At 40.6% G+C, this 14,759-nt stretch overlaps 1 protein-coding gene and 1 pseudogene across 4 annotated transcripts in view; one reads left to right on the forward strand and one right to left on the reverse strand.

The window, feature by feature from the left end:
• Window positions 1–14,759, forward strand: part of LOC100863256 (rugose) — a 410,744-nt gene that overhangs the window by 382,226 nt on the left and 13,759 nt on the right. For all 3 annotated transcript variants that reach the window (XM_086910780.1, XM_086910781.1, XM_086910779.1), the window contains one exon: window positions 12,694–12,811. In XM_086910780.1, coding sequence (XP_086766906.1) covers window positions 12,694–12,811 — 118 coding nt within the window. The remainder of the gene's footprint in view (window positions 1–12,693; window positions 12,812–14,759) is intronic.
• Window positions 1,244–3,688, reverse strand: LOC105735520 (protein mab-21 pseudogene; annotated as a pseudogene). Its single transcript, XR_015293065.1, has one exon. The product of XR_015293065.1 is annotated as a protein mab-21 pseudogene (transcript).

The following is a 14,759-nucleotide window of genomic DNA, read 5'->3' on the forward strand; positions in this document are numbered from 1 at the left end:
GAAATTCGCAAGGCGACACTGACGAGATCCGGTCGAGTTGAACTATCGGATTTAACAGAGGAGAGGGCTTCGTTTACGATCGTTTTTATCGAGAACCGGACGCACGCCGCGGGAAAAGAACTCGGTATAAAATTTTACGTTTAACGACGACAACGATAACTCTACCATTAAGGCTTGTAAATCGCGGGTGAACGATACGGCGCGCGTAAAGTGTGACCGTGCGCGAGCGAGCGAACGAGCAATTGGCCGTTGGGAAACGCTTTTTTCCTCTCACTTTGTTTTTACGGGGCAATAATAATAACGTAAATTCCTGAACGATCGGCGCGCGGAGAGTGAGTGGCCATCGGTTAACGAATGTCATTGCGCCGAGGAGATAAGGATGGGAATTTCTGGAAGGAATTAAGATAAGGGGTACGACTTGGAGTCGTCGTAGGCGTACAGCGACCATGAAACGCTCGGTAGCGATGCATTTGACGAGGCCGTTACGGTATCCCGCCAGCGCGTGCACACAAGTGTTAATATCGTAGATAATAATTATTCCATAGTGGTTTTTATGATATCGTTTGGAACTGACCGGGATGAAAATTGAATGGCAAATTATTTCGGGTCTTGGTTATTAAGATACAAATTTTATGGTTGGTGGGTATCTCCTTTGCGGGAAGAAAAGTTGTGAAAGCGATTGGAAATCGAGGACGAAATGTTGTTGACTTTAATTATATGGTTGTTTTTCTTTTTTTTTTTTTTTTTTTAATAATTTCGGTAAGAAAGAATATTCTGAATTTACAAATTTCATTTCATGTCTATTTACTTAGAATTTTTTGTTCTTCTGATATATTAATAGAGTTTGAAAAAAATAATCCGCGTCATTGATTCTTAAGATCATCTACATAATAATTGTTTTAAAATTAAAATCTCTAAAGAAATAGATTATCTTTAAATAATTATCTTAAATAAAAATGTTTAATATTTAATTGTTTAATTTTTTTCAAATTAAATCACAAGTTTTAAAGAGTTTATGAAATTTTGTAATTTTTTGATTTAAAAGAGTTTAGTTAGTTAATCTCTATGCGTTTTTGCGGAATAAGGGATCCTTGGAATATTCGCTACGATCACAATAATGAATGAATTTGTTTCGTTTCAAAAAAATATCAAAAATATTAGTAACATTAATTAACAAAGGATTCGGATTTTTATGATTCACAATTTAACTCATAAAATGTTTCATCGCAATTAACTATTCCTCTTATGAGACGAAATGTATTTATTAATTATTTACATCGTGTATGTTCGAACAATGATTCGAGTAGAAATAAATATCGTTTAAATAATATAAAAAAGTATTTACATACAACAATATGGTGAGCTACCGACGGCAGCTCAATCGCTAACTGATCATAAACATTAATTATTAATTTAACGAGAATGGATCGCTCAACGTTTCGCATCAGCCATAAGTCGAGTAAGAGCAACTAATCGGGTACTTCATTAAATCGCTTTCGTATCGCAACTCTACGCGGAGAAATCGCTTCGTTAAATAAGCGAGAGATTCCATTCGCTCCAAGCGAAAGCTTCGGTCGTGTATAAAAAAAAATGCGGTAATGATATCCTTTAAAGTACGCGTATCCAGTCGATTTCGGACGTCTCGATTAACGTAGAAAGTTTTAACGTGCCTTCCTTGAAATGTTTATATATAAATTAACGAGTTAAACTTAACAATTACTTTCGCGCGAAACGAAACATTGGAAAAGTAGGATATTGCACTGGAACGAAACGCTTGCACCGATAATAACCAACGTTCGACTCGCATTAATCGTGTCATGGAATTATACGGAAAATTTACGGAACCGTGAAACAAAAAGAAGAAAAAAAAAAAAAGAAAAGAAAAAGAAAAGGGAAAGGAAAGAAGGGAAGGAAAAAAATAAGGGGGTAAGGTGAATAGACAGATTCGTTACACCATCCCCGATACCCTGGCACGCTGAATCTTGTGCAAGAAGATATATCGAGTGAAAGTAAGACTTCCCGCGTCTGCGAGGGTAAAAAGCAGGCAAAGAACCGTCGCGAAAGCAGCAGATTCTGAAAGTCGTGATTCACGCGAGTCACCGAGTATCTCCAAAGCGGAACTCTCTGTCTCTCTCTCTCTCTCTCTCTCTCTCTCTTTCTCTGTCTCTTTATTATACACTTCTCCTTAGCTGGAAGTTTTTGAAAGCAAAAATTATCAGCTAAAGCTTTTCGAGGGCACGGCTGTTGGTCAACAGCTCTCTCGTCAGTCTCCACACTTGTTTAGCCGCGTTCTCCAAGCCGCTAGGCGATTTCCCTTTGAACAGATCCAAATTAGGCAAGAAATAGTGAGGACATCTTCGACACTGGAGGCAGGATATCAGCTGCAGGAAAATTCCATTAATGCGATCTGCTATACACCCCTCGTCCCATTCGGTCTCCAGAGGGTGCTTCTCGCATTCGTAGAGCAACAACGTCTTCATGTGATAGCTGGTGACCGGATTTCCGGGAAGGTCAAGGTGTCTGTCCCTCAGAGTCTTGAGAATGCTCAGGCACCGCCTGCGGCAGCCACCTTGCAACAATCTCGTCTCGGCTTCCGTGAAGGAGAGAACCCAGGCGTCACCCTCCATGGCCGATTGCTTTCCTTGAAGAGCCACGCTTTCCTTCGACAGCAGATCGAAACCCTCGGTCTTCACCTCGGCCACGAGGTTAGGGTGCGGCCAAGGTATGTGAGGGATCGGCCAATGGGCCGCCGATCTCGGCCACACGCCCGAACATTTGAACGCCGGCGTGATCTGCACCACGTATCTCTCCCTGATCCTGAGCTTCACCTCGGTCGTGTCCGCTATCATCTTCACCGAATCCCTGTAGGCGCACTTGTCGCATGCCTGCGCCACCAACGTTTGAAATCTCGAGCGGATCTTCCGCGCGGACAGATAGCCGGAGGCGGTGATAAACTCGACCCAGAGCGACATGGACCTTTTCCGCCCGTCGCTGAGCTTCAGCACCGCGCAACCCGGCAGGGTGCCGTCGTCGACGAAGTTGAACACTCCCATCTGGTTCAGGTAGAGGACCACCTCGAATTCGCCTGGCGAGATCACCTCGAGGCCCTCGTACCGGCCGTTGCACTCCGTCAAAGAGGAGATGAACCGTGGCTCCTGCACCTCCACCTCCTTCAATACCTCCTGCACCACCTTGCACACTTCCCTGATGGTCTTCTGTACCTGGCCCATACGAGCCTGAACCCGCTCGCCGTAATACTTGTTCATCTGATAGAGCATCTTCGACTGGGCTGCCATCATGTCTTGAGGCAGCAACATGTTGTCGCGGTGTCCTGTAACGGTGAAGATTCCTGGTAAACTGTCCCCTGGAACCGACGAGGTCTCATTCTTTCGCGTGGACACGCGTCATCCCGTTCAATTTCGTTTTACTGTCCATGCTCTCCGGAGTTGTTTTCCCTGAAATCCGGCCCGGTCTCGGATTCGACGTACGACGATTATCGCGACTATAATTGGTGGAAATCACTTTCGAGAAGGAGTCCACGGAACGAAGGAAACGTGGCGAAAAACGAGAGTAGTAGCTGGATCGGGCGTCGGCAGGTGTTGTACGAGCGCGACTCGAGGTGCTCCGCGCGCGCGACGACAGAGAGAGCACCGGTGGTGACCACCAACCCGTTCCACTGACGTTGTAGTTGTGTGCCGGTTTCCAAAGTCCCGCCTTCAGCAACGACAGGGTCACGTGGAGCGTGCGCGGTCTCGCCACGCCCCCTGTCGTCCCTCCCCTCTTGGCACGGCACCGCGCGCACCGTCACACGGGCCTCTCACACCCTTTCGACCCGCTCCTCGTATTTTTCATCCCGCTTTAGTTATTTAGCGCGGTTCCTTTCGTCGTGAACGGGGGATGGTGGATACTGGATCTTATCCGTAGGGTAAGTTGCGTAGCATCGAGGATAGAATTGCGCGAGTTGTGAATGAGACGTGTTGTATCGACACGTTGTTGGGTTGTTGGGTGGAGGGATGAATTTGGATATTAATAGGCAAGAATAGTTTATGGCAGAAGAGATTTTCGAGGAACAGTGAATAAGTTTCGAATGTAACTTAGTCAAGAGTATGCTTAGTGGAATCGATAAATATAAATGATAAAAATGTAGTTGGTAGTTTCTACTTGAAAATTTGGTTAGCTTGGTTTCCATCCGATGTAAAAATCTATCGGTCAATTTATAAGGATTTTTTTAAGCTACATTTGCTTATAATAGATTGGCTGGAGGCAATTATGTTCTTTTTTTGTTTTTAGAAATGTTCACTCATTAATATAGAATGAAATTACAATTGATTTATATTCCTATTCATAATACATTCAACAATAAACAATAGTGATTGAGTATAAAAAGAAATTTTCTTTCTGTCTGTTCAAGTATCTTTATCGCATTTCTGTTTAAAATGCAGTCTATAAATACCAAGTACTCAATCCTCATTTACACTATTCGATTCAACTATTATACTTACTTTAGGAAAAGTCTGCACATAAGAACGCGCATAAAGTACAAATTAAAAAATTCGACGCCAGACATACAAATGCCAACGAAAGCCAATATAATTTTCCTCCAATTGTTCTCCCGTTTCTAACAGCGTCAAAGAGACATCAATTGCGCCTTCCTGCGGCGTATCGATCCATCGATTGTTCCGTAAATAAATTCCTAGGGTGAAGGCAAATGCATTGTCCAGACGATGGGGTCGCGAGAGGATTCCACGCACGATCGTTCGAGCCGATAATTCCATCGCGAGGGTCATTTGAATATTCGACGTTCGACGAATAAAAAGCAGAAGGCTCGTGACAACGAGTTTCCTGTTCCATCGCGAGTGAGAAACAGCCCTTACGGGTCGCAATATGGCCGGCCAAGCGTTGGCAGATGTTCCAACGAACGGGAGTAACGATATGCCAATGTTTGCGGGATGGACCCGGTTTCCCAGTTTCCTTTTTCGACCGTAAGAAATCTGTGACGCGAAATACCTGTGTTCGAGAAATACGAGATAACAGAACGAGATATCCCATACGTTGAATGAGATAGGCCGTATAAGATTCTTGAGATTACAGCCTCCGAATGAGGATGTTCACGGTCCCATGTTCTTCTTCTTTGACCTCCTCAACCCTTCTGTTATCGGGGAAATCTAGCGTAGGCGCGTTTCATTCGATGAATAGAAATGGACGTATACGTTCGATGCTGTTGAAAGGGCATTTATGGATGTAGAATAGTGCTAAGAAGTATTTAAGCTTATTGTGGATCTTGGAACAGCTGCTGTTTTTTCTTTTTTTTTTTTGATGTTTTGAACGTGAATTTTCAATCTTTGTGTTTCTATGGTAAAAAAGTATTTCTTCGTATCGTTTAAATATTTTTTTCAAATTCGAAACAAACGTGATAAAGTAATAACGATACTCGTATAATGATACTCAATACCAATCAAAGTGATAAATCTTCGAAAGATAAAAAAGTAAATATTCATTCTGCATCAACGAAATTAATTTCAATCAGAGTATCCATTACCATTGATTATTTTTCTCGCACGAAAGAAATACAAGACGAGCGTTCAGACATAATTCGTGAAAAACTCTCAATGTTCTATTCGTCTCGGATCCGCTTCGTTGCCGGGTAATTGAATAAAGTTCAGAAATCCAATCTACTCGAAGTTGGAGTGGTAGATTGGTGGCCACCATGCCTCGCTAATGCGACTTGATTCATGAGACGAGCACGTGCATCTCTTTCTCCCTCTCGAACACTCCACCCTCCCATCTCCTTCTCGTGATGCTGTTTTCGCGCAAGGGACGAAGGGTCAAACGTTCTGCTACGTCAGCCCTCGCATTAATGCGGAAGCTGGTGTCTCGTTGTGCCCTAAACGCGCCTTTCATCATCTCGTTTCGACATAATTCGTTTATCATCTGAATTATTTGTACACCAACGAGATAACCTGGGGTTCGCCTTCGAAATGGCGCTACCATTGTGCAGCCTATCTTTCATTTGTTGCAGAAAAAGTTTCTTAGCTCGATGGAAAGATACTATATTGATCATTTTGTGAAAGGAAAACGAAAAGCAATTATCAGTTTTTAAAAATTTTTTTTCTTCTTTTCATATTTATAATCGTGATTCACACCTATTCTCTTATAAAGTTTTCAAATCTATTTATCGATATAGAATAGTATTTAAACATATATTATACAAATGCAAGATATTTCACATTCTAATTAACAATTAATCATTAATAAGAAATTATTAATTAGAAGAGTATTATACGTTACACGAATAATTTTTATTTAAATCGACTTTCGAAGGATTACTATACTCTCTACTATACGATACTCTCGTCACTCGTCATAATTTATTTTATACAACTTTCGATATTCTCCTCGATTCACGTGAACAATCCCAACACACGATACTTTCCACGTTTATAGAACTCGCCTCTATATCTTTATCTTCGACACCGCCTTCGATATTTATAAAACCCCCGAGTAAAATTTCCAAGGGGATCGTTTCCACCGACTGGCCGTCCACTCGATCGTATCTAACATCGTCCCGAACAGCGCGGTACCAGAAAGATCAAAGTCCTCTGAAAAGAGCAATCCCGAATGCAGTTTGCCGAAACATCTCGGTATGGAGTCTCGTTTCACGCGGGCAGGTATAAGAGCCTCGGTCTCTTATTGCGTGGCTCGCTCATTGTGCAAGAAACGACGACGACGACAAGGCCTCTCCTCGCGGCCCTTTTGGCGTATTCGACGGACGGGCAGCCTTGTAAATCAGCTCGAATGAACATCCTCGCGTAATCCCCCGAATAATCCGTGGGGCTCGGTCGTTGAGCTTCAGGGACGGAAAGATGCGGAACCGGTGAGGCGCATTGGTCCGCGTTTCACGGTCTCTTTGCTTAATGACACGAGTGCGTCGAGATCGTTTCTCGATTCGACCTGGATGAACGGAACTGAGCCGATTCGTTGCGAAATCACGCGGTTGCTTACGAACGCTTGCATAAGATAGGAAATTCGAGAACGAGCGTTTCAGCGTGAAATTACCGTGAAGAGGAAGCGGAATTCCGTTCGGTGTTGGAAGTTTCTTTCAACTGTGAGAAATTGAAATTGTAATTCTTATTTTTTTCTTTGTAACGTTTTGATAGATTTAGATTGGAGTTTGAAGATTCGTAGATGTGCATGCTTTTCTGAAGGGAATGTTCTGTGATATATTATATAGCGAGGGTTGGAACGTTTTTCTTTATAAATGGAAATTGTAATTCCCTCTTTATAATATTTTTGTGATATTTTAATATTTAGATCAGAATTTGGAGATTTTTTTTAGATGTATATAATTTCTTTTACATGATAACGTGACTTTGAAGAAAAAGTAAAAGTGTAGATGAAAAGTTTCCAAGTCCAAATGACATGTGATTAGACATTTTTAAATCGTTGGAATTGTATCTAATAGTGAGAATATCAAAGATTTTTTTTTTAAATAAAGGATCTATCTATTATCTTTATCGATAATAAAATCTTTTGAAATAATAATTTTAACGAAATTCAATCATTTTCTGATGCGCGTATAATCATTCTATAAAAGCCAAGATCGACGCGTTGACGATCGTTCTCCCTCGGCACCAATGAAAGCATTGGTCTAAAACGGGTGATCGCATCTGTCAATCGAAATGGGTTTCGTTGTTTCGTAATATCCTCACGCTTCCACATATAGATCGACGAAGAAATGTTGTTCACCGTATTCGAGCGTCATTAGCTTGACTCGTTCCGTCCAATTATTTTCATCGAAGCTAACAACGAGGCAAGGATCCGCATTCCGTCTCCAATACTCGGAAAAATTCTCACGAATCAAGCTTCTTCAATAAACTATCGATAAATTAATGTATTTTCATTGAAAATAATTAGATTTACTGTCCACATGTCATGTTAATTGATCGTTTTGTTATTCGATAACCTTCTTCAAATGAAGGTTTGCTTTGCTTTTTACAATTTCATTGAAATTCTCCGACTGTCGATTAAAGTAGATGTATAAATTTTATTACGTATATAATTTTCTGAGAAATCGCAACAATCATTCATTAGTCATAGCAAATAAAACGTTTCGAAAGTTGTAAATTATAATAAGTTTAAATTTTTTATTAGTCTTTCACATACAATTCAAAAACCAATAACAATAGTAAGAAAATCCAATTGGAAAATTCAATTTGTCCTTTTGCACAAATGATTGAAAGATTCGAGTAAGTACTTTTTCCCTTCGAGAATTGTATTCGCGGTTGCTATAGTCCGACTGGTAGCAATTCTAGGTTTATTAGGGGCAGGAAGACTGGTTGCATCACCCTTGGAGCCCTTTGCCCGCAGGATGCCGCGCGATGCGTTATCTCGTGCGAGATACGGTAATAAAGGTATGAGAACACGCACGTGGCGCGCATAACTCATTGCGGATCGTCTTGATGCTTCTCGAACGTTTTCGACGCATCATCCGGCGCGTTCACGAAACGAGGGTCGAAGGGAGACAACGTTTTTTCGAAATTTCACGACACGAAATAGTTATTGCCGTGTTATTGAATAATTTTCATATTTCGTGAATTAATCTAATATATATATATATTAGAATAAATAATAAATCGAACACAGACACAATTAATCATAGAAAAAATAAAATTGGAATAAAATTACTTTAAATAATTTAGCTAGTTAATATTAGCTAGCTATTACAATTGATCCATTCTTCATGTAAGGCCGTTTGTAGTTATTCAATTATTAAATCTTGTCCATCCACAGTTCCAATTAAAAAATAAATAAAAGTCGTTAAGTATCAGGCTTGAAATCTGAAATCTCTTGTTTCCTATAATACGGATTTAACATCTCTTACAAAATACCAAACAAGAGTAAATAAACAACATGGAACAACCACGGATTCCGATCCAAATCCACGAATCCAAACACACACCCCTCGCCCTCAAATCTTTCTAAACCCGATCCAAGCCCGAAATTTCTCTTCCCAAAACAAAAACATATCCATCCCCGAAGTGATAACTTTTCAAAACGAGGTCCAAACAAAACGCACTCTATCCAACCCTCGTCTCCCCCCCACCGGTGCGGATAATTAATGATCGAGCCACTCGGGCTCCTTCCTTCACCGAGAATCGAATAAACCACCATCCACTCCTCTCGAGCTACTACTACTAGGTATCGTGATTTCTCGAGTGGTTCTCGCGCCACGAGGATCACGGGAGGGTGCTCGAGAGCCCACGATACCCGAGGAGGACGGGGGGTCTATTATTGTCCGCTGCTTAATCTGTTTGTTGTATAGCGGCGGCCTGCTAAGTGGTAGCCCCCATTCTATATAGCGGTGCCCTATGGCGTACGTGGAGGAGGGGAGGGGTGCCTTGTGAACGCGACACATGTCGTTACATCACCGAGCCCATTGTCGCTGGCGTACGATTTCGTTGAGAGATGAACGCCGCACAGGGAACGCTAATCGGCGCGCACCACTTGACACTCTGCCAGAGATGCACAGCTCTTTTTAACCATTCCCTTCTCTCTCTTTCTTCTCTCCCTTTTTCTCGAATGGACGCATCATCGAACGTGTAAACATATTAGTCTTTGCGAGCGAGACTGGTATAACACTCCGTTGAGGAGGGGTGTCTGTGTTATTTTAACGACTCGCCTTTTGGTCAAATTTTGGGAGAGAGAGAGTGGTTTAGATGGATGATAGTTTTTTGAGAGGAGGGGGGCCTTTTTGCTTACTTTTGGTAGGTGTTTGGAGAAGGTGCGATGGGAGGGAGGTTCATAGGAGGTTGATTTTGTCACTTTGATCCATTTGATGAAATTTTCGCGAAGCTATTCGTTTGAATTTTGGTTATTTGAATGAATGAAGAAGAAGAAATTGAAGTGAATATTTATTAACGAATTTATCCAATTATAGAGAGTGTTTGTTCGTTGTCAAGTTTATGTAAATGCAATTCTATTAGCGACTTTTTATCTCTAAGTTTTCTTGTAAATCAGTGCAGATTTTGATATAGTTTGTTAGAATTTTAATTGTGAACTTAATTGTTCATAGAATTTGTGGAATGTTATATCGTGTAAATGAAAATGAATTAAGATTCGTCCAAGGAATGATATAATAGGATGTGTGCGTGTATTCAGATTGCGATCATCCGAATAATGAATTCCGTATCACGACACACCTTATCGGTTTCAGACAGTGTTTACGAAGAGCGTGCGCAATCGTTCTTAGGGGTTGGCTCTGTGCAACCACCCCCCGACTCTCCTTTTTTCCAATCTCGCGCATGGAATCGAGTGGATTCCGCTGCGATGCAATTTCTACCTATCTATGATATTTAACTTAAAATTTAGTTGAATCGACATATCGTAAATTTCTTATAATATTTATTTTATAATAAAATTGCGGTGTCATAATAATTATCGTAACGATTTTTCCATTTCCATTTCGCGAAAAATATTTGAAAAATACTTGAATGATCCTTGAATACAAATGATTCATTATTTTTTAAAAATTGTCACCATGATAATCCATGATAAGAATATTACGAGGAAAGAGAAAATTATGAAGTCTTTTTTGATGATTTATTAATACAAACAGGACGCGATGTTTATGATCCCCAGAGGTTTTTCAAGCTGCTTATACGCTTGTAATTAGATTTTGATGCGCGTGTCCTGCACCCTAATGCCATTTCGTCTCGTAGGGACGATTCTTCTCCGCTCGTCGTAGAAATTTATTTGCTTGCTTAATACGTTTCACTTATTAAAATACTGGTATTAATATCTAGATGCTATTTAATCCTTGAAAATTCTGGAATCGATATTTAGTTTCTAATAATCGCTAACTTTATTTTCGAAGAATTTACATTATTATTTCTGTATCAACTACTTTCAATTTCTTCATTTATATTTAAGAAATTTCTTTAATCTCAACAAATCATCCACACATATTAAAATCTTCCAATCATCCAATAATTCGTCCCAAAAATTCCCTCTCAAACTTAAACTATCAGCAAATCTTTCAATATCCATCATACGATATCTTCCGATTCTCAGCATTAATTTTAATCACCAGCCGATAATTTATTCCAAATTTACTTCGACTTTCAGTTAAACTTAAACTCTTACACAAAAAAATCTTGCAATTTTTTCAACGTTAATTTTCAACTTGGCGATATTCCTTTCTTATATAATCGAAAAACAAGGAACGTCGAATCATCCAACGACGACGATACGATCTCCTCCTCGCTATGGAGCGGTTGACCGCGAAGCGTTGTATCGAGGATAATTTCATTTGCCGCGCGTGAGGACATAGTGGCGGCGCTCGTTAAAGCGGGAAAAATTGAAAGACGGCCGTTAGCCGTGGCCAGAGGTAAATTGCTTTTTCTCTCTGTCCACCTTTGGGCTCCGTCACAAGGAGACCCTCCTTTCTTTCTCTCCCCTCCTCCCTCTGTTTTTTTTTTTTTCGCCCACGAGACTTGTTCACGACTCGTTCGAGAGCGCAAGCCCGCGAAGTCCTGGATCGATTCTCGGCTCAGCAGGAGGCTCCTCCTACTATGACGGCCATCTTGCGACCGGCACCGGTCTCACTATATCACATCACACTTCACTGAATCCAGCTTGCATACTTACGGTCAGCCATGCGATCGCACCCCGGCTTTTGTCCCTCTTCGATGCGAGTATAACGATGATGAGTATTTTGGGGAGGGGAGAGATTTAGGCTTGGAGATTCTCGTTTAATTGGAAAAATTTTGGATCGTGCGATGACGCGGTATGATGGGATTTAGATGATTTCTGAAGAAATTTAATGATGATGGTGATGGTGGTGGTGGTGGTGGTGGTTAAAGGATTTTTGATGATGAGATTTGGTGATTGATTTTCGGTTTCGTTTGGAGAATTGCAGAGGGTTGACGATGAGAAATTTTGGGGAGGAATGTTTTTCGATTTGCAAAGAAAGTAACGATCGATCGATAACGTATGCATGGAATTATTATAATCGAGATTCAAGGTATTGTAGAGAGTTGTTGATTCGTCATGTTTTAAATTAAATTAACGTTGTAATTATCGAAAGAAATCTTCTGTGAGAATTTGAAGAAAGAAAAGAAATTAAAGTATAATTTATTTATGTTCTCATTAGAGGATTTACGGTTGAGATAATTTCATAAAAAATAGCTTCCTTTGATGAATATTTTTCGTATAGATAGAACCGGCTCTTGAAACATGAGCACTAAACTGCTTATCTTTGCAGCGAATTATAACACGAGTATATATGTTAAAAATGATTCATTATTTCGTTCAATCCCCTAATAAGATGTATAAATTTAATAAAAATATTCAAACACGTATCTTTACCCTTTTAAGTAAACAATAAATTATGCAAATATTATTTGAACTGTTTGAAAAGAAAAGTACACATATTATTAGCACTCTAATAGCATTTAAGAAAAAAATAACAATTCATTCGTTCGTCCATTTTCCATTTACTCAAACTTATTTCAAACAAATGTCATGATCATCCTTTCGATAATTCTAATTTATAGTTTAAAATATCTGACAATATCATTCGCATTTCAAATAATTCCAACTCCAATCTTTGTCTCTCAAATAACATTATGTATTAATACAATTCTTACATCGAACTTCACTGATCTGATAAAAATTTCTTTATTTTTGTTCCAGGTGCTCAAGTACTGCGATCATCTGCACGGAAAATGGTACTTCTCGGAGGTGCGCGCGATATTCTCGAGGCGATATCTGCTCCAGAACGTCGCCATCGAGATATTCCTGGCCAGCCGAAGTAAGTCGTGCGATTCGCCTCGTTCGTTCTCTCAAAGGGGGCGGCGGCCCCTTTGCAGAAAAGGGGCGCGCATTCCGTTTCTTGCTTCTTCCTCACGGCCGACCCGTGCGTTATTTCACACGGCGTGATCTAATCCGGCAAAATGGAAATGGAATCCGGAGCTCGTCGCGAGGTGTGCGACCCCCTCTGCTTTTTTACGCGATAAATATTTGGACCGGCGTTACGGTATCCGTTTTTTCACCGCCGATTTATCAACCAATCCCTGCGTGCCACCTGCTGCCCCTTTCCATTCTCTTCAATACTCTTCCTCGAGATGAAAATGCATAAAATCTCTCGAGTTTGTTACGGCGCTGCAGTAGTCAGTTTTTCGAAGATTTTTAAAAAATTCACGATAATCTCACTTATCGAGTTCATCATTTAATAGAAAATATTCGGATAGAATTTATCGAAGCTTATTAAGCTTAGAAATAATTAAAATTCTTTAGCCAGGTTGTTCACGTGAGAAAGCAAATCCGGCATCTGAGAAACAAAAGGAGAAATATCACACGCGCGGGATAGGAGAGGCCTTCGTTATCTCGATTTCATAGCGAGGTGTTAAAACATTCCACGAGGATGGCGTAACATCGTGGCGTTCCCCTTGAAATATAGTTGTCGTTCCCTGGAATCGTAGGGCTCGTTGGTTGGTAATGCGCGTATTTCGAACAAACGCGCTGTAGGAAATTGTCCGTATACCTGAGACCTCGGCCGGGCCCGCAATCCCGCTGATTATTTTTCTCCTGGCCGCAGATAAATTTCATCTCTGGACATCCTCCGATTCTAATCTGATATCCCCCCAACCCTTTAACTTTCGATCAACCGACGGAATATCATTCGTGTGCTGGTTCACACAGTCGTAGTTCGTTAGAAAAATGAGCGGAAACTTACTCACATGTACGTTAACGAATCTGAGATTGGATCGTGTCGCGCCATTTATTATTAACATCATCTACAATTTTCAATTAATTATTATATTATTAAATTTTCACTTTCGTTTCAAAAGTTCATACTTTTATTTCAAAAGTATTTCTACTCGTCTCATTGGATGTTGGAAATTCGAAAGAAAGGGTTGCAATCCGATTTAGTAAAATTAATTTTAATTAATCCACCGTAAGGATAACATTCGCATTAATAACATTCATGTCATCGTAAAAAACGTGCCGTTTAATAAACGCGTTCAACGTTTTGAATACACCTTTCGTATACACCGTATATATTCCACTTAACAACAACCATCGTGTAAATTTCTCTCCATTCACTATTTTCCTTTACGAGAGGAGGAGACGCACGCCTCGAGACGTATCCATTTGTCGGAACACGTTAATTCGCGGAACGACCGCGTACCGAGAACCAGAAGTTGGAAGACCCACGAAAGGAGCCCCGGCTATTCATATATAACCAAGAAACGGGGTCAGGGAATTCTTTGATTTCGCGCTTCTCTCCGCGTGATCGTGCCTTTTATTATACTTCTTCGTTGATTAAGACCGACTCCGTGTAACCCCCGGTCCTTTATATTCGAAGTTACATAAATTACCGGCAAGTATTTATGGTAACTGTCTCTTCGCACGCCACCCTTTGAACTCTCGAGGGAGTCTCGGCGATGCTATTAAAGCCGTGAAATTAAGTCCATCGCGTTACCCCCTCCCGCCCCTTTTCATATTTTCACATCGAGCCCAACCACGTTTCTAAATGCGTTCTAAACCGTGCTCCACGTTTCGATGAATTATTCTCTGCGATTCGACAGAAATATAGTATGCAACGTATAGTATACCCACGTAAGTGGATTTGTCCAATTTATGACACGGTGAAATAGGATCTTTTCGACCGAAGGAAACAAGCACACCTATGAATATTCTTTGTCATTCGTTTGAAAAGGAATTAAACATTTTGTACGTTCGTACGATTTTATAAT

This window comes from Apis florea, unplaced genomic scaffold (assembly GCF_048593485.1).
Source record: "Apis florea isolate Af1SG1 unplaced genomic scaffold, ASM4859348v1 contig_3203_pilon, whole genome shotgun sequence".
NCBI lineage: Eukaryota > Metazoa > Arthropoda > Insecta > Hymenoptera > Apidae > Apis > Apis florea.